Here is an 18,345-nt window from a genome sequence, read left to right on the forward strand (position 1 = left end):
GTAAAAAGTACAGGGGGCCCTAGTACACTTTTCACAAACAGGGGAATCCACTCTTCCCATTTTATAAAGCCTCGATTTAGATGTATAGGCTCAAAAAATCACCCTTCCTTGGCATTCTCTCAGTTCTGCACTATGTATTTTTCTGGGGATCTGTCTCATATTGCTCAAAAGCATTTGCAGTGTTATCACTCTTTTAGTGTCCGCCGACCATTTTGTTATAAGATGTTCTATGTGCTTATGCTTTTCTTGTTGCAGAAGCCGTTTGTGTAGTATTGATATTGATATGGCTTCGTCTGTTGGTAGCTTGTAAAATTTGTCTATTTTATTGGGTATATCCATAGCGAGCGATTGTTTAGGGATCCCCACTATATAGTGGGAAAGCTGTTGGTACGCAAAGGTGTCCATCCATGTTATCTCTCCTAGTCCCAATGAGTTCAACCGTTTAATCTTACCAGTTGAGTCTACCATATCTTGTATATTATGAATCCCTTTCTGCCCCCAAATTTTAAATTGTAAGTTGTCCATACCTGGGAGAAAATCTCCATTCCCCCTTATAGGCAGTAGCCCATTTTGATGCACATTAAAGGCCCATGTGCAGCCTAAGTCTCTCCACAACAGCCTAAGCAGTCTAATCAACAAACTATTCCTGATAGTTTTCGGGAGAGAGGATTGTTTGGCTTGCAGCACGTATTGCAGGTGTAACGGACTAACCCATTTTTCCTCCTCGGCTCTTGGCGTATGATAAGCTGTTCCCATTAGCCAATCCCCTATGTGCCTCATTAAGCAGGCTCTATTGTATCGCATTAAGTCTAGTACTCCCATTCCTCCTCTTTCCCAAGTATCCAACAGGTTTCGCCAGGTTATTTGGGGCCTTTTCTTATTCCAAAAAAATTTAGAAAGCATACCCATCAGTTTTCTCCAGTCTCTTTTCAAAAAGTATATTGGCAATATCTGAAAGCAATAGAGCCATTTCGGGAAGAGTATCATGTTAAATAAGGCGATTCGTCCCAAAAGAGAGAGCGGTAAGTTAGACCATCTCTCTAATAGGCGTTTTGTGTATTCAAACAGGACAGCCAGGTTCTTCTGATACAAATTTGAGGGATCCCCTGGTAGTTGTATTCCCAAATAGGTGAACGAGTTATCTGTGCGCCTGAGTGGGCAAGCTAATTGAGACCAGTCGTCCTCTGCCATATATAGCGGTTGGATCTCAGATTTATCCAGATTAAGCCCAAACCCCGAGAAGTCACCAAATTCTCTAACGAGCTCCAGAACCACTGGGAGAGACACGCTCGGCTGTCTAAGGATAACCAGTAAGTCATCCGCAAAAGCGGATATTTTGAAGTGTTCAGGCCCCACGTGTATCCCCTGTACCTCTCCGGAGCTCATAATATCTCGAATTAGGGGGTCTATCACCAGCACAAACAGGAGAGGGGACAATGGACAGCCCTGTCTAGTGCCCCGGGCTATTGCAAACCTTCGGGATGCCACTCCGTTCGCCATCACCTCTGCCAGTGGGCCATGATACAGTGTCTTAATGGCTTCCCCAAAAAACCCGACAATTCCATATGCCTCCAGCACCGCGAACATAAAGTCCCATCGCACCCGATCGAAGGCTTTATGAGCATCAAAGCTGATCAGTACTGAGGGAATCTTACCAAGTTTTATCTGTTCCAGTGCCAGTAAAATCCTCCTCAAATTTTTCGCAACCGATCGGTCCCTCACAAATCCTACCTGTGGGTCTAGTACCAATTGAGGTAGAAACTTAGCCAACCTGTTTGACAGAACTTTAGCAAATAATTTAGCCTCATAAGATATCAGGGAAATTGGGCGATAAGATTCTGCCAACGTTGGATCTCTCCCCGGTTTCAGTAAAACAATTATTTGTGCTGTCTTCAGTGAGTCTGGGAGTTCCCCTTGCGCCACATATGTATTAAAGACTGTCGTTAAACACTCCCCAATATCATCAACTAAGATTTTGTACCATTCGGAGGTGAACCCATCTATTCCCGGTGATTTATACATCGGACTATCCCGTATACACCACTGAACCTCTTCAGCAGTAATAGCCTCGTTTAAGACCTCCTGCTGGTTTCTCTCAAGTCGGAGAAGGGTCTGTCCCTCTAAGTAGGATGTTGCTTCTAGGCCCTCCTCCTCCGGCGGCGAGTATAAGAGTATAAAAGGCTTCGAATACTCTATTAATATCTTCATTAGTGTGGCGTCTAATTCCTTGTTCGTCTTTGATCTGTATCACCCATCTCCTTCCCCCTGTCTGGTTGACTAATCTCGCTAAAAGCTTCCCTTGTTTGTTGGAATGTTTGTACATCTGGAATTTATGTCAAGGATTTTTGTGTGCGGGCATGGATCAGCTGGTTGAGTTCCACCTGTGACATTATCAGTAATTTCTTGTGGGTACTAGATTGTGTTTGACCATATAGCTGTCGGAGTTTTCGCACCCTCTCCTCCAATCTCCTCATCTCAGCTTCCCTCATTTTCTTTTTATGAGCGGAGTAAGATATTATATGGCCCCGCAGCACCGCCTTAGCGGCTTCCCAAAAAAGTACTGGATTTGATTGAAAGCTTCCCAGACGAGTCTTTTATGATTTGCTCAGTTCTCCACAGTAAGCACAACCTCTAAAAAGTTATATCTTTGGGTTTTATTTGGGTCCAGTGAGTGGGGGATGGAGGTTAGTTAGGGGCCTTTCTAAAACTGTGGCAAAAACTGTCCTTGGCGCATCCTTGCACGAGTTTTTCCCGCACACTAAGGCCATTTATACCACAGCTGTAAAAATGGCCTTCCCCCCCACCCCTCTCAGAAAGGGTTCCCTCAAAAAAAAATTATATTAGATATAGATTTTTTTTTAAAGCACACGGCTAGAGCATCCACATTTGGCACTTACCACAAGACACCTGAGTGCGTCCCATGGTACACCATTTTAAGCTATGTCAGACACGCACTAGTGCCCAACGCAGCTTAGCAAAAGGGCCTCTTAATTTCTTAACTGGATATGTGCTGATAAGGATTGGAGGGCAATATATGAAAAGAAAGAGAGAGACAGTCCATTTAATGCCTCAGCTGTATGTAGAGATGTTCACTCTATGATAGGTAGTAGTGTTGACCAGTATGCTTATTGCTCTTTTTGTTATAATTGTTCTATATTGGTTGTCACTGCTTGTTAAGAGGTCCTTTTAGTAAACTATGGAAGAAAGGGCACTGCAGTAGCTGTGGGGGCCTTTTTTTTCCCCTGCGCCAGGGCTCTATTTCCTGTAGCGGGTAAAAACCCCCTTTAAAAAAAAAAAAAAAACGCCATGCGGTAAGATTACTCTTACCACGTGGCCATGCAGCAGGGAGCACTTACCACCATCCATTGAGGTAGCGGTAAGGGCTCCCGTGGTAACCTGGCAACGATGCCCATTTATTGCACACTATCATTTTTTTTTTTTTTAAATGGCCCTAGAGATCCAATTGCCTCTTCAGGGGCCTGCTGCCACTGCTCTACCCGGCACCACCTCCTCTTCTTAATGGCTGACAAGACTTCCTGCAGTAGTCTCAGAGGTCTCGGCAGCCATTTTGAAGATGTGACAGCGGGCAGAAAGAATGGTTTTCTTTCCTGCTCCCGAAGAGGCCATTAGACCACCAAGGTCTTTCAGGGTAGGCTCAGGGAGAGCCCACTGAGGCTATAATGCACGGGGGAGGGGAGAGGCACTAGGCCTCCCAGAGCCTCTGGGCCCTTGGGCACTGCCTGGTCGCCCATATGGTCAGTCTGACCCTGCGCATGCACCTCTTCTGGAAATGTCTGCTCCGAGTCAAGAAGGGATCAGCAGATAAAACTGTAAAGGGGAGCCGAGTACGTCAAACAGCACTTACAAAAACAGCCCCACTGCATACCCGGCCATTCTCTAACACAGCGGCGGGCACCTATTCTATACAGGAACGCAGACATCTACTTTCCTTTATAGAATGCTAGCCTAACAGTAAAAGATGTACCTATAATGTAGGAGCAAAGCACTTACACCAGTCAAAGAGCTGGCACGTGTGCGCCTGAGTTCTGGTACATGTGTAGAGCACAATATTCTTTGCTACCTGTGTGTGAGTTCCAGTCAGATTCTGCCTATGTGTCAGCCTACCTACAAGGTACGTAGCTATGTGGGGCCGCGGGGGCAGATTTGGCCCTGCCCCCCCCCCCCCCCCCCCCGCCGCCAACCCCTCCAACCCCCCCTCCCGCTGCCAACCCTACCCCGCCGCAGCCGCGTTGCTGATCTGCAAGGGCAGGCTTCTGTTTCTGTGAGTCGTACGTGCAGGATGTCAGACTCACAGAAACAGAAGTCTGCCCTTGCAGATCAGCAACGCGGCCGCGCCGGAGAAGAGGACTTCAGCTGGCGGGGGTTGGGGACCCTCGCCAGCAAAGGTACCCAACAGCGGCGGTGGGGGAGGGTTAGCGGCGGCGGGAAGAGGGGGGGTCGAAAGGGTTGGCATGGGGGGGGTCAAAGGTGGTGGTGGCAGCGGGGAGGTCAGTGGCACTGGGGCCTAAAATGTGCCCTCACCTTAGGCTCTGGACCCCCCTCCCGCCGAAGTCTGGTTACGCCCCTGCTACCTACACTACACAGAGATATGCACGTATTTACAGAACGGGTTTTTGGCATGTACTCAGTAGCCCTGGGAAGGCCTTCCCTCTACCTAAGACATATCAAGATTAAAAAAAAAAAAAAAAAGTTAATACAGAATTTCAATGAGCACAATAAATCTAGTTTTATGCCCTCTCTCTCTCTACATGGAAAACAAGAGGTCAGAAATGCATTTCTAACATGTCAGTCCGCTGTCCTGAAGAGGTGATGCTTATGTCAAGGTCATTGGGTCTTTCTCAATACTGTACCTTGTGCTGAGGCCTGTCCACTCATCTAGGCCAGCATGTGGTCAGAGTAAGGGAGTCGGGCGCCATGATCACTGTATGCATCCACCGGGAAATCTAAGTCGTCCAGGGGGATGTCATCAGGGTACATGCCATGATAATTTTCCATGTCTAAAAGACCAAGCAAGGAGTCAAAGAAATAAAAATTAAAGGGGAATCCGGGGCACAGGGTCGAGAATTGTTCACTAGCAGAGAACAGATTTTCAACCAGCTATCAAAAAAAACAGTGTTCCAGTTCAGAGTTACAAGGAACGACTTCCCTATAAGGAAAGGCTAAAGCGGCTAGGCCTCTTCAACTTGGAGAAAGGATGGCTAACAGAAGATATGATAGAGGTCTATAAAATGAGTGGAGTGGAACGGGTAGACATACATAGCAACATAGTAGATGACGGCAGAAAAAGACCTGCATGGTCCATCCAGTCTGCCCAACAAGATAACTCATATTTGCTACTTTTTGTGTATACCCTACTTTGATTTGTACCTGTGCTCTTCAGGGCACAGACCGTATAAGTCTGCCCAGCACTATCCCCACCTCCCAACCACCAGCTCTGGCACAGACCGTATAAGTCTGCCCAGCACTATCCCCACCTCCCAATCACCAGCCCCGCCTCCCAACCACCGGCTCTGGCACAGACCGTACAAGTCTGCCCAGCACTATCCCAGCAAAGACGTGAATCTTTGCTTACCCTTTCCAAAAATACTATGACTAGCTACAAGGTAGTAAATTTAAAACAAAATCGGAGAAAATATTTCTTCACTCAACGTGTAATTAAACTGGAATTTATTACCAAAGAACGTGGTAAAAGCAGTTAGCGTAGCAGGATTTTTAAAAAAGTTTGGAACTTCCTAAAAGAAAAGTCCATAAACCATTATTAAGATGGACTTTGGAAAATGCCACCGCTTATATTTAGGATAAGCAGCATAAAATGAATTGTACTGTTTTGGGATCTTGCCAGGTACTTGTAACCTTGATTGGTCACTGTTGGAAACAGGATACTGGGCTTGATGGACCTTCAGTCTGTCCCAGTATGGCAAAGCTTATGTTCTTAAAAACAAATTGAAGAGCTAGTGGGAGATGTTGGCATCCAGCTCGCTTGAATATCAAGTGTGCTTTCGTGGTCTCAAAGAGCCCCAGCAAAGCCCAAGTAATGCTGAAGATAATCCTTCCCTTAAGTCCTTCCCTTAACCCAAATTTTGGGAACAATAATATAGAACCATGGTTTATGAACTCCAGTCATCAGCCGAAGAGACCAAAATCTGAATAGTAAGCACAGCATCCTAAAGATAGCGGAACACCCTTTTCTTTTCTTTTGAGGGGCCAAAATTTCAGCCCTGACCCCCAGGCTCTGCAGTTGCTGATGCTATGTTGGGCCATGGCCCCAGTGACCCACCACATTCTGTTGCCTATGCATCATCCCTGTTAACTAAGATTTGCCTTCCAGTCACAAAAATGAAAGGCTTTAGGCCCCCTCCCTTTATTCCCCCCCCCCCCACCCCCCTAGCACCAGATGAAAGCTGCACCACTTACCATCCTGGTATGGTTCATTGATGGGTATCATACTCTGGGCCTGGAAGAATAAAAAATGAGAAAATGTTAAAGTGGCAGAAAAGTATGCAGACTGAAACAAGGAATGTCTTCCCACAGTCCCAATGGCCTCAGGCAATCCTGGTTCCTGGCACCAGTGCCCTACCAGCATCAGGACGCAACCCCCAGGGTTAGAGCGGCAATAGACAAAGAGTGGAGGAGTAGGCCCAACAGTTAGTGCAACGGACCGAGAACCAGGGGAACCCGGTTTTGATTGCTGCTGCAGCTCCCTGTGACTCTAGGGGGCTTTTACAAAAGGTGCACTAGCAGTTTTAGTGCACGCTAAACGCTAGAGACGCCCATAGAAATATATGGGTCTCTCTAACATTTAGAGCGTGCTAAAAACACTAGCATTATTTGTATCTTTCATTGCCCCAGGTACAACATAAGTACTTGCATGTAATGTGTAAACCAATTTGATTGTAACCACAGAAATGCAGATACTGAATCCCATCCCCTTTCCCTTTCCTTACTGAAAGTCCAAATTAATAAAGTTGTGTTCTAGCATATCTATTCATTGATGTTAATATACCAACTCTTTTGTAAACTATCCTGAGCTGTGAGGTTGGATGGTATAGAACAGCTTTGATTATTGTTATTTCTTATTATCCAGCGCCCAGTAGGACCGACGTGTTGTTTTACGTACTGCTTCCCAGGCTGCTGGGTCCTGTCGGAAGATGGCATTGGTCAGTTCCACAGAGACACGCTTCCTGTAATCTGGATTCTTGTCTTCAGAGATACGGAAGAGCACGGCAGCAGCATATGTAGCTGTAATAAGGAAACAGGGAGAAGTCAGGGGGAAAAAAACCCTCTGATGGATGCTAATCACCCCTGATGGTTAGAGCAGCAGGGCTCAGAACCAGGGAAGCCCAGTTCACGGCTCACCTAGTCTCCTTATGATACTGGGCAACTCACTTAACTCTCAGTTGCCTCGGGTACAAACTTAAAAAGACAATTTTATAAATTAGTGTCTCAGTCTCGGCGCTCCAATGCGCTTTGCACCAAGGTTATAATGGCATCTTGGCGTCAAGATTACCTCAACCTTTCTTCTGTTGAGACACACTTAACAGACAATATTCATGTATGTAACAAACTGAACATTAATATTAAAACTGAATAAAAAAAAATGAAGGGGTGACCGTCACTAGAATTATGCCCGTTAATTCAATCCTGGGCCACATCTGGGATTTGGCATTGAATTTCCAGGTTTCTGGAGCCAGCTAAACCATAGCCAGTTAAGTTGCTCATTCTTACCTTCAAAGCTTACAGCATAGACCTCTCAGATTATCTTGCCACCTTCACTATCCCTTACTCTCCTCCTTGATTACTCTGCTCCATAAATGATTGCAGGCCAGTTGTCCCTAAGTCAGTTCAATTAGGGGCCCTTTTACAAAGGCACGTGCAGCGCACACCAAAACGAGACTACCGCCAGACTAGTGTGACCCCTGGCGGTAATTTCAGATTTGGCGCACACCCATAACGCCGGGACAAATGATTTTTTTTTTTAATTTCCTACCATGCGCTGCGTTAATCGGCAGTTGGCACACGCCGAACGGCCACCACGTGTGTAGTGCATGAGCCCTTACCTGCAAGATCAATGAGTGGTGTTAAGGGCTCAGGCCGTAAATAGGCACATGCTGGTTTCAGTTTTACCTCAGGCCCTTTCCCTGGCCCACTGAAAAAAAGCCCTTTTTTCCAGACGCAGTAAGAACCAGCCCAGCGCGCGCCAAAAACACACGCCCACGCCACCATAGGCCACTTTTTGCTGTGCCTTAGTAAAAGAACCCCTTAGAGTTTACCTGTTACCATGCTTTTCTGGAATTCTCTTCCTCTTTCACTCCATGCCACATCATCTTTCAAGAATTTTAAGACTGGTCTTAAAACATGGCAATTCAAACAGGCTTTTTCTCTGGAATGATCATCTTGGGTTTTACGTAGAATGTATGTCACTGTTCCCAACAAGTTTCCCTCTCCATTTTTACCTGCCCATAAACTATTCCCCTTCATCTGTCCAATCATCCCTTTTTTTTCCCCCGTTTTTCTTTTGTTACGTACATTTTAGTATGAATGGCTTTAATCTTCTTTCCTATCGAGTTTTGGAGTTTCTTTCTTTGCCATTTATTTATTTGTTTTTATTGTAAACTGCCCAGTTCTGCGAGTCAGCTTGGGCAGTATAGCAAGTTTTAATAAAACTATAACTTAACTGGCTATCGGAACTTAAATGTCCAACTGCTCACTCAGCCACTGGAACCCCCCCCCCCCCCAAAAAAAAAAAAATAGCCAGTTCTGCTTTAAGTGCTAACCGGACATTTTCAGGAGCAATTACCGGTTAGCCCCGAACAAGCAATGTAACTGGGCAAGAGCCATTTCTGGCCGGTTAAATTACTTTGAATATCAGCCCCAAAATATTTCATTGTTGACAGTAAGTTTGGTGTGAATTTGCCAACTATATAATCCCATTAAAAAAAAAAAAATATATATATATATATATGCAACTCATCAGTCTCAGATTTCTCACTTGTCATATAAATCAATATATACATTATATATTCAAATTCTGGCGTCAGTTCAACAACAGCAACACAAAATCCCTCTACTGCTAGGTATAGTGAAACAACAACAAGAAAAAAAACCTTCAACTATGCTACTCAAACTATGCAGCAAACAGAATCTATAGACAGTAGAAATGCAACATTTCCAACTGGAGATGGTTGAGCAATTATTGCTAGAGATACTCAGGAAGCAGAAATAAAGACCAGTTATGGTGATTTTAAGAACCTGACTATCAGGATCTCTGGCTTCTCCAGTTTGCAGGCCTAAATGGTTGCAAAAGAGAGCACAGGCCTACTGTCTATACCAAATTGTTTGTGACACATCTGCTACCTCTTGGGGACACACCAGTGTCTCCTGACCAAGGAGATTTAATAAAAGGCGATAGCATGATGTCACCAGGTGAAGCCAGTCTCCACCCAAGGAGGTTTTAATTCTCCTCAATGCAGCTGCCGCCATGTTGGTACACCCAAAACAATGTAACTGATAGGCCAACAAGCTCTGCTTACTGGCTTCAGCCCACATAATGGGCCAGACAGGCTCATGCCACTTCCTGTGATAAAAATACCTTGGTCCCCATGCCCCACACACTGGTTGAGAACCACTGCCTTATAGAATATTAGCACAAGGCTGGCATTGGCACGCCCATGTGTAGGTGCATCTCTTACACCATGTCAATGGTAGGCACAAGTTGACACACCAAGTGATAAGCATAGTTTATAGTGTTCTACAAACTGCACACCTAACAGAGACATGCTTATGGCCTGCCCATGCTGCACCCCTTGCAATATAGTGCCTAGTACCCACATGTGCTCAAGTTTCAGTTTGATGGTACCTTTGGTGCACATAGGTGGTGCCCACTTTATAGACTTGCCCCCTTAGACTGTAGGTCCCGTGGGGACCAGGAAATACCGATAGTAGCTGCATGTAGGTCACCTTGAGCTAGAGTTATTGGCAGCCTTTGGCTTAGTGGATCGCTCCTTATTACTCCGAGATTGGATTATGGGGTTTCTGTTTGCAGTGGTTTATAGGGCTTTTCTAGCTGACCATACTTATTCAGTGACATCCAATGGGTGTCCATTCTGTAGTGGTGTACCTCAGGGCTCTGTGCTCTCCTCAGTTTTGTTCTGCCTCTTCCTGAGCCTGTTGGTACTACTGGTTGTGTCTTTGGGGATTAGTGGGCACTGTTTTACAGCTAAGTGCCTTCACAGACACGGTTCATACGTCTGTTGGCTGCACCCACCTGGGCTCGAGGAATATCGGCTAAAGTGAAAGCTATGTGGGTCACAGGTTTTATCTCCCCCCATTGTTGGGCCACTCTCTGCCCTAAGTGTCATCACTCAAAATTCTTGGCTGCACTTTCGGTCCACAATTGTCCCTCAAGGGCCAGGTTTCCACAGTGGTTAGGGTATGACTTTTTGGCGACGAGAAACATCTGTGTAATCAGAACCTCTGTCACGCAATCAGTCCTTTTTACTCTAATCCTTTAGTCATTTGGACTATAGCAATATATAAAATGGGATTACACTTTTACTACTGCTATATAACAAAAGAGAGGGAATGAAGTACAAACTAAAGTCCAAACAAAAAAAACAGCACCACGGGCCTTTAAAAATGGAACACAGTTCTTTAATGAATGAGCCTTGACAAAAAGACCTTTTTGGACTTTTACTACTGCGACATCTTCAACAAGATCCATAATGCAGCAATATTAGCTACCTCTTCACAGAAGTACAGTATGATCATGTTATCACTTATCAAATACCACTGGCTTCCTAGATCCTACAGCATCAAATTTATAGTCTTGATACTTGCAAACAAGGCTTTCTATAGGGGTTTACCAGTCTATTTGATGTGCTAGTTCCTTATGTATCTACAACAGCATTACATTCTCAATCCTAGAATCGTATGACTTTACCCTCCATTGGGTATGTGGCAATCTGCCTTTTTTTTTTTTTTTTTGGCCCTAGCCCTCTGGAACACTTTATCACAATATCTCAGGTCTGAAACCAATTTTAAACATTTCAAAACAAGGTTAAAAGGCTCATTATTTTTCTCTTGCCTTTTTTTTTTTTTAATAATTCTTAATCGCAGGTTGGGTTGGAGTGTACTGGACAGTGGATGAGGAGCTGCACCAAGATAGATTTATGTTTATCGAGTTTTATTTTCTGTTTCGTATTGTGATGTGTATGTTTCATCTGCCTTATGAAGTATGGTGGTGTGATTTATTCTTTTGACTGTTACTGTATGCTAATATAAACTGCTTTGATGTTTTGTGATGTGAACTGCTTTGATTTCCTACCTAGAAAATTAGTTATAACAAGCTTATAAACTAACTGAAAAAAAGCCATGAGCTAAATCCAGAATCCCTTTCCTTCTCCTAACTGGGTGGAGATATCTTTATCCAAAGCTGTACCAAGATCTGTCTAGAATATAAAAAGAATCAGAGAAAACTTTTCTTCACTCAATGTGTAATTAAACTCTGGAATTCATTGCCAGAGAATGTGGTAAAGGCAGTTAGCTTAGCTGGGTTTAAAAAAGGTTTGGCTGGCTTCCTAAAGGAAAAGTATTTAGACCATTATTAAAATGGACTTCAGGAAAATCCACTGCTTATTTCTGGGATAAGCAGCAAAAAATGTTTCTTACTTTTTTGGAATCTTGCCAGGTATTTATGACCTGGATTGGCCACTGTTGGAAACAGGATGCTGGGCTTGACAGACCTTTGGTCTGTCCCAGTATGGCAATACTTATGTACTTATCCCTGCCCTTAAGTAACCTGCAGTTCCAGCCATTGCAGGTTACTTAAGGGCACCTTTAGTAGATCTGCAAATCCCAAGAAGGCATCTGTGTTAACTGCCCAGGACAGTCAAAGCACCTGTTTGAAGCAGCAGCATCATCCTCAGTTAGTGAGCCTGCAACATTTGAATACTTGGCTTTGTGCAAGAGCAAATCATGTGCCTACAGCTGGTGTCCCACAGTGCCTCTGATGCCAAGTCTGTAAGCTGCCCACCACTCACCTGTGCCTTCGTTCCTGGAATGCAGCAGTTCCATTAATGGAGCAGAGGCCCCTTCAGCGTCAATGGTGTCTGCAGCCTCTTTATCCTGTGCGAGCTCACAGAGAACTCCTGCTGCCACACGCTGTATGTTCTCCACCGGGGAGTACAGGAGCTACAGGGAAGCACAAGAGTGAGAGGCGTTGCACACCTGAACAGGCTGCAGCACCCTATAAGTGCAGGGTGCCCCTACACCCCCCCCCCCCCTCCCTGAAAATCATTCCACTTTTGAACATGCCTTCCAAGCCCTGGGCTGTAGGTCATCAAGAGACAGTGCACTACATTTCTTCATTAGTCATGTAAAAGAAGGTGCCGAAAAGAGGGAACCTTCCTCCTCTCACCTTCTATCCAGGGGCATAGCCAGACAACAGATTTTGGGTGGGCCTAGGCAAGAAGTGGGTGGGCACCAAGTGTTCTTCCCCCCCCCTCCCCCCCCCCAAAAAAAAATTCTCTCAGCTGGTGGAAAAACGCTTCTTTCCACCTTGGCAATCTGCAGCAGGCATGCGCTGAAAACTGAGCATGCGCAGGTACTGGTAACATGGAAGTAGCGTTTTCATTATCATCAGGGGGAAGTTTTCAGCTGGCAGAGCTTGGGATCCCCACCAGCTACCGCTAAATGTGTGCTACTGTTAGGTGGGCCTGAGCCCTAAGTGGGTGGGCCCCAGCCCACCCAGGCCCACCTGTAGCTAGGCCACTGCTTCAATCCCTCATCTCCCCATTCCCCAGGTCAGTTTCTGAAGGTGAGCAAGAGACAAATGCCCCATATTTCTTCATCAGTCAGGTAAAACGTGTTGTCAAAAGAGGGAATCTTCTCCCCCCATCCTCCTTCCCTCTCATCCCACCTAAGTTTCCAAGTTTATTAAGGATTTGCTACCCCACTCATCAATATATAAAGCCTTCATTTGACAGAAAAGAAATAGAAATAATACTGAGTGGACGGGTAAGAAGTACAAGATTCAATAAGATTGATGGAAATGTCAACACAGGACCTCATCCCCCTCTCCTCCTCTAGTTCCTCCCACCATCCTCCCTCTACTTCCTGATGCCCCAGTGACAGCTGACACAGAGCAAAACACACAGGAGTGGTGCTCTAACCAGCTGACCTCCCCCCTCCCTAGTTCAGCAGGTTCACAAACACCCCTTACCTGCACAAACAGAGGAATTGTGTTCAGTCTATAGATTTCCATTCGGTTCATGGGGTCCCGAGCCAGGATATGAAGAGCCCCTGTGCACCCTTCCACTATCTCTTCCATCTTAACCCCATCCTGTGAGAGACAAGCAGTAGACACGGAGAGAAGGGTTAATAAGCCACACACAATTCCAGCAAATTCTGGTTCCTCTGCCTCCTTCCCATCTGCTGCACCAAGATTTGGGACCCCTTTTCTCCCTCCCCTGGGTAATAATCTGTGATTCAGACATGGAAGGTGCACAATTCCCTTCAGTTTGCTCTCTGTATCCAACTTCAGAAGAATATGGGAACAAAAGAAACTGTGATGTGAAAACAAGAAACAAAGAAAAGAGGAAAAAGGAACCAGAGGAATCAGATATTAATCAGTAACCAGGATATAAGGTCTCCTATAGCCACAGCTATTACAAACCCTTGAGCCTCCTGAATGTCATTAATCATTTGCCATACCGGGACCCAAACCTCCAAACTTAATTAATGTAAGACTTAAAAATATCTTGTAATTTTTAATAATTTTTAGATGCATACAATTGTATAGAAGAAAGCAAAAATGCCACAGTGTAACTTGCACCACTTCTGGGTATAGAATGTCATCACAATTTTGAGCCAACAACCCAAAATAAAATTTAATGTGCAGCGAAGGGCGACTAAAATGATAGCGGGGATGGGACGACTTCCCTATGAAGAAAGACTAAGGAGGCTAGGGCTATACAGCTTGGAGAAGAGACGGCTGAGGGGAGACATGATAGAGGTATATAAAATAATGAGTGGAGTGGAACAGGTGGATGTGAAGCGTCTGTTCACGCTTTCCAAAAATACTAGGACTAGGGGGCATGCGATGAAACTACAGTGTAGTAAATTTAAAACAAATCAAAGAAAATTTTTCTTCACCCAACGTGTAATTAAACTCTGGAATTCGTTGCCGGAGAAAGTGGTGAAGGCAGTTAGCTTAGCAGAGTTTAAAAAGGGGTTGGACGGTTTCCTAAAGGACAAGTCCATAAACCGCTACTAAACGGACTTGGAAAACTCCAAAATTCCAGGAATAACATGTATAGAATGTTTGTACGTTTGGGAAGCTTGCCAGGTGCCCTTGGCCTGGATTGGCCTCTGTCGTGGACAGGATGCTGGGCTCGATGGACCCTTGGTCTTTTCCCAGTATGGCATTACTTATGTACTAAGTATAGCACATGGCTGGCAACTACTTATCTGCCTTCGCAGTGTCAGCGCTGAACAATATCTGTTGCCCAAGCAGGAATCTTCTTGGTAAAGTCATGGTTCTTTGAGAATACGTACCCCCCCCCCCTCTAGGAATGCGTTTAACCCGCAGATATTCAATAAGGGTTGCAGCATGTAACTCAGTGCGTACAGCCCGTTTTTGTAATCTCTCTAAAATGTTCACAGTTTCTTTTGTTCCCATACTCTTCTGAGATTATACATTGAGGGACACTAGTATAATATACCCTTGTGGTTGCTCCCCTTTCTCCGTATCCAACTTGGCATGCAGCTTCCCGGTTAGAGAGTAGGGGGCAGCAGGGGAAGGTACAGTGGAACAGTAATGGCCTCAGCACCAAATCATAACAAGACACCTAGTAATGGGGCATGGCCCGATCACGTATAACCAGACACTGCGCGTGCTCCAGTTGTAGGGTTTAAGGTTTCAGCAGCATTTCTGGGACCTGTGGCTACAACTACCACCATCTCAGCTGTGCACCAATTTCATTTAAAACACAAAGATAAATCACCGGCCTCACGGCATTCCAAGGCAATAAAATAGTTCCTCGGAGCATACAGAATGAAGTCGCGAGAAAGGATTTCTCAGAAGATCCTAACGCACATCGCTGTTCATCAGGACAACTCGTGTTCGCAGGCTGCCAAGATCAGTACACAGCTTGATGGGAATGCACCAGGGGCGTAGCCAGACCATAACGTTTGGAGGGTCCTGAGCCCAAGGTGAGGGGGCACAGTTTGGCCTGCTGCCCCACCACAACCCCACATACCTTAGCTGGTGGAGAGTCCCCAACCCCCAACAGCTGAAGTCTCTCTCTAGCATTGTTCTTTGCATATTGTCTGCCTTGCTTCCCCTCATGTCACGAGCATGCTCAGTTTTAGTGAAACTGAGAATGCGCGTGACGTGAGAGGAAGCAAGGCAATGTGCAGAGAACAGCGCTAGAGGAAGACTTCAGCTGGCAGGGGTTGGGGATCCCCGCCAGCTAAAACAGGGGCCCCGGATCCAATTTGGGGGGCCCAGGCCCCCCACATAGCTACGCCACTGGAATGCGCTGCATCCAATTTTTTTTTTTAAACACCTTTGGGCAATCAACATGCATAAACCTGTACTTCAAGTGCAGGAAACCTCCCCCGTAACTAGCCTGCAGTTAAACACTCTAAATACCCCCAAAACGCACATAGGAATAAACGTAAGTTTTGAAAGTTTTCACACAGCTGCTTGAAAACAAACTTTCAAAAGGTCAGGGGAGTGGAAATCTTCACATACCTGGTAGGGCTGCGCTGTGCCAGCGGCAGCATGGCGCTGGGCGTCCTGGTGTGCCTTCACCAGCAGCTGGACCAGACGGGGTATCACGCCGGCTTCGTGCAGAGGGGCGTGGTTAGCTGGGCAGAGAGCCAGATTGCGGATGAGACCAATGGTGGCCTGGGAAGAGAAGATGAAATAGACAAACACACAAGAATCTTTAAAATACTCTAGATTTTCTTAGCAGACACTGGGATGAATTCCAGCATAGTAACATAGTAAGTGACGGCAGATAAAGACCTGAATGGTCCATCCAGTCTGCCCAATAGTCGCATCCATTATCAAATTAAGATTTAAATCAACAATGCACATATTTACTTGATCGTGGTCTTTCTTTGGTGTTTCTGGGCCATAGACAATAGAAGTCCGCCCTGCTCTGTCCTTATGTTCCAACTACTGGAGGAGCTGCTGTCATAGTCCACGCCAGCCTATCGAAATCTGCCTTGTCATTCGCGGGATAAAGACCATAAAAATCTGCCTGGCACTACCCTCATGTTCCAAACCACTGGAGTTTCTGTCGAAGCTTTTCTCTTGCCCATCCTAAACCGGATCATCATACGTGGGATTCAGACTGTACAAGCCAGCCCAGCACCGGCCTTAGCGAATATAGCCAGAGTTGGCATCTAAGCACCACTTGACATGCAAACACATATGCAACCCTTTAAGTTTTTTTTTTTTTTTAATATCATCATTTATTTTCTAATTAGAGCACTACTGGGCCAGTCTCTAAAGCAAACTTTTTATTGCTTTAGGGTATAAAAACAAAACAAAAAAGAGCAGATAAACTTGATACAGGGTAGGAGGCACACCCTCCTAGTCACAGGAGAGCATTAGAAATGTTGCTATCCAGAGGTGCAGTATGTCCAGGCTCCCCCCCCACCCACCCTCGGCATTCCTCCCTAGGAAAAGGGAAAGGCATTTGGAGCACGGTATTCAGCCAGCAGCAATTAGCGTTTTGCTGATCACTGCTGGTGGTCAACCCAGAAACTATGTCGGGCAGTGCCAATTCCGTTCCCAGAATGCTCCCCAAATAGCCATTTTGGCTTGAGTGCTAACTGGGCATTTTCAGTGGCACTATCCAGTTAAGTCAGTGGCGTAGCTACGTGGGGCCACGGGGGCCTGGGCCCCCGTAGATTTGGCCCTGGACCCCCCTGCCGACAACCCTCTCAACCCCCCTCCCGCCGCCAACCCACCGTCGCCTACCTTTGCTGGCAGGGGACCCCAACCCCCGCCAGCTGAGGTCCTCTTCTTCCGGCGCAAGGCTTCATTCTGGACGTCAGACTCACAGAAACACGTTGTTGGCTGATCTGCAGGGCTTCGTTCTGTTTCTGTGAGTCTGCAGGATGTCAGACTCACAGAAACAGAACGAAGCCTTGCGCCGGAAGAAGAGGACCTCAGCAGGCGGGGATTGGGGTCCCCCACCAGCAAAGGTAGGCGACGGTGGCAGTGGGAGGGGGGGTCAAGAGGGTCAACGGCCGGGGGGGGCTAAAATGTGCCCCCTCACCTCTGACTCTGGACCCCCCCTCCCGCCAAAGTCTGGCTATGCCCCTGAGTTAAATGTCACTGAAAATGCCCAGTTAGCCCCGGATAGGAGAGCTAAGTAATCAAGAGCTTTTCCTGGCCGTTTAAATCACTTGAATATAAAACCCTTGGTCTCCTTTGGGGGCCAAGTTGCAAAAAAAAGTCCAACACCTGCAGTTTTTACTCATGGTAAAAGACTTCTGGGGAAAAAAAAACAAACAAAAAAAAAACCTTTCACCAAAAAAAAAAAAAAAAAAAAAAAAGAAGTCATCCAAGCAAAAATCTGTCCTACAGCTACTGGGAGGCTTTAAAGACAGAGGGGTGGATGCTGCAAGCCGAACGAAGCAGCAGCTCCAACACTAGCCACTGGACTGGGGTAGACTAGATGGCCCACATTGGTCTTTACCGGCCATCATGATTTACCATGTTATAATGTAGACTGCACAGTGCATCAGTGAGCCTCTAGGAAGAGAACAGGGGCTCCTCTGCACTCTTGTTCAGTACCCACCCCCCGACCCTTACTCTCACCAACTCACCTTGACCAGTGGCCACTGGAAGGGCTGATTGAGCAGCTTAACAATGGCAGGGATACCATAGTGCAGGCGCACTGAATTTTGGGCCACCTCAGCCTCAGGGTGCCGGCTGGTTAGGTGCCGCAGGGCGCAGACAGCTGGCTCTGTGATGTCCTCCTTCTCCCCTGTCCGCAGGATGGTGTGGATCAGAGCTTCCACCCCATTGGACTGGGTCACCAGACTCTTATTTCTGCTGTTGTTGCAGGTTAAGTTGGAGATGGTGCCGGTAGCGCAGGTCAGCACGTTCATGTCATCCGAATTGAGCTGGTTCACCAGAATCTTAAGGACACTGTCCAGGCCCTCCTGAGTGGGAAAGGGGGGGGGGGGGGGGGAGAAAGAGTTAAAACAGGCAAGATGGCTGCCTCCCTCTCATCAATCTCATTTTAAACAGGAAATGACTAATACTAGTACTACTAATATTTCTATAGCATTACTAGATGT

At 46.1% G+C, this 18,345-nt stretch overlaps 2 protein-coding genes across 3 annotated transcripts in view; both read right to left on the reverse strand.

Moving 5' to 3' along the window:
• LOC115481393 (trafficking kinesin-binding protein 1-like) overlaps window positions 1-2,022 on the reverse strand; it is a 159,084-nt gene extending 157,062 nt beyond the window's left edge. Inside the window, exon 1 of the mRNA XM_030220480.1 lies at window positions 1,372-2,022. Coding sequence (XP_030076340.1) covers window positions 1,372-2,022 — 651 coding nt within the window. The remainder of the gene's footprint in view (window positions 1-1,371) is intronic.
• The window catches only part of JUP (junction plakoglobin), an 86,003-nt gene that overhangs the window by 2,203 nt on the left and 65,455 nt on the right, over window positions 1-18,345 (reverse strand). For both annotated transcript variants that reach the window (XM_030221990.1, XM_030221992.1), the window contains exons 8-14: window positions 17,869-18,207; window positions 15,776-15,931; window positions 13,241-13,360; window positions 12,060-12,210; window positions 7,139-7,260; window positions 6,436-6,475; window positions 4,872-5,018 (exon numbers count right to left, since the gene is read on the reverse strand). In XM_030221990.1, the coding sequence (XP_030077850.1) occupies window positions 4,897-5,018; window positions 6,436-6,475; window positions 7,139-7,260; window positions 12,060-12,210; window positions 13,241-13,360; window positions 15,776-15,931; window positions 17,869-18,207 (1,050 nt within the window). In that variant the 3' untranslated portion in view covers window positions 4,872-4,896. The remainder of the gene's footprint in view (window positions 1-4,871; window positions 5,019-6,435; window positions 6,476-7,138; window positions 7,261-12,059; window positions 12,211-13,240; window positions 13,361-15,775; window positions 15,932-17,868; window positions 18,208-18,345) is intronic.

The sequence above is a fragment of the Microcaecilia unicolor genome, chromosome 12 (genome assembly GCF_901765095.1).
Source record: "Microcaecilia unicolor chromosome 12, aMicUni1.1, whole genome shotgun sequence".
Classification (NCBI taxonomy): Eukaryota; Metazoa; Chordata; class Amphibia; order Gymnophiona; family Siphonopidae; genus Microcaecilia; species Microcaecilia unicolor.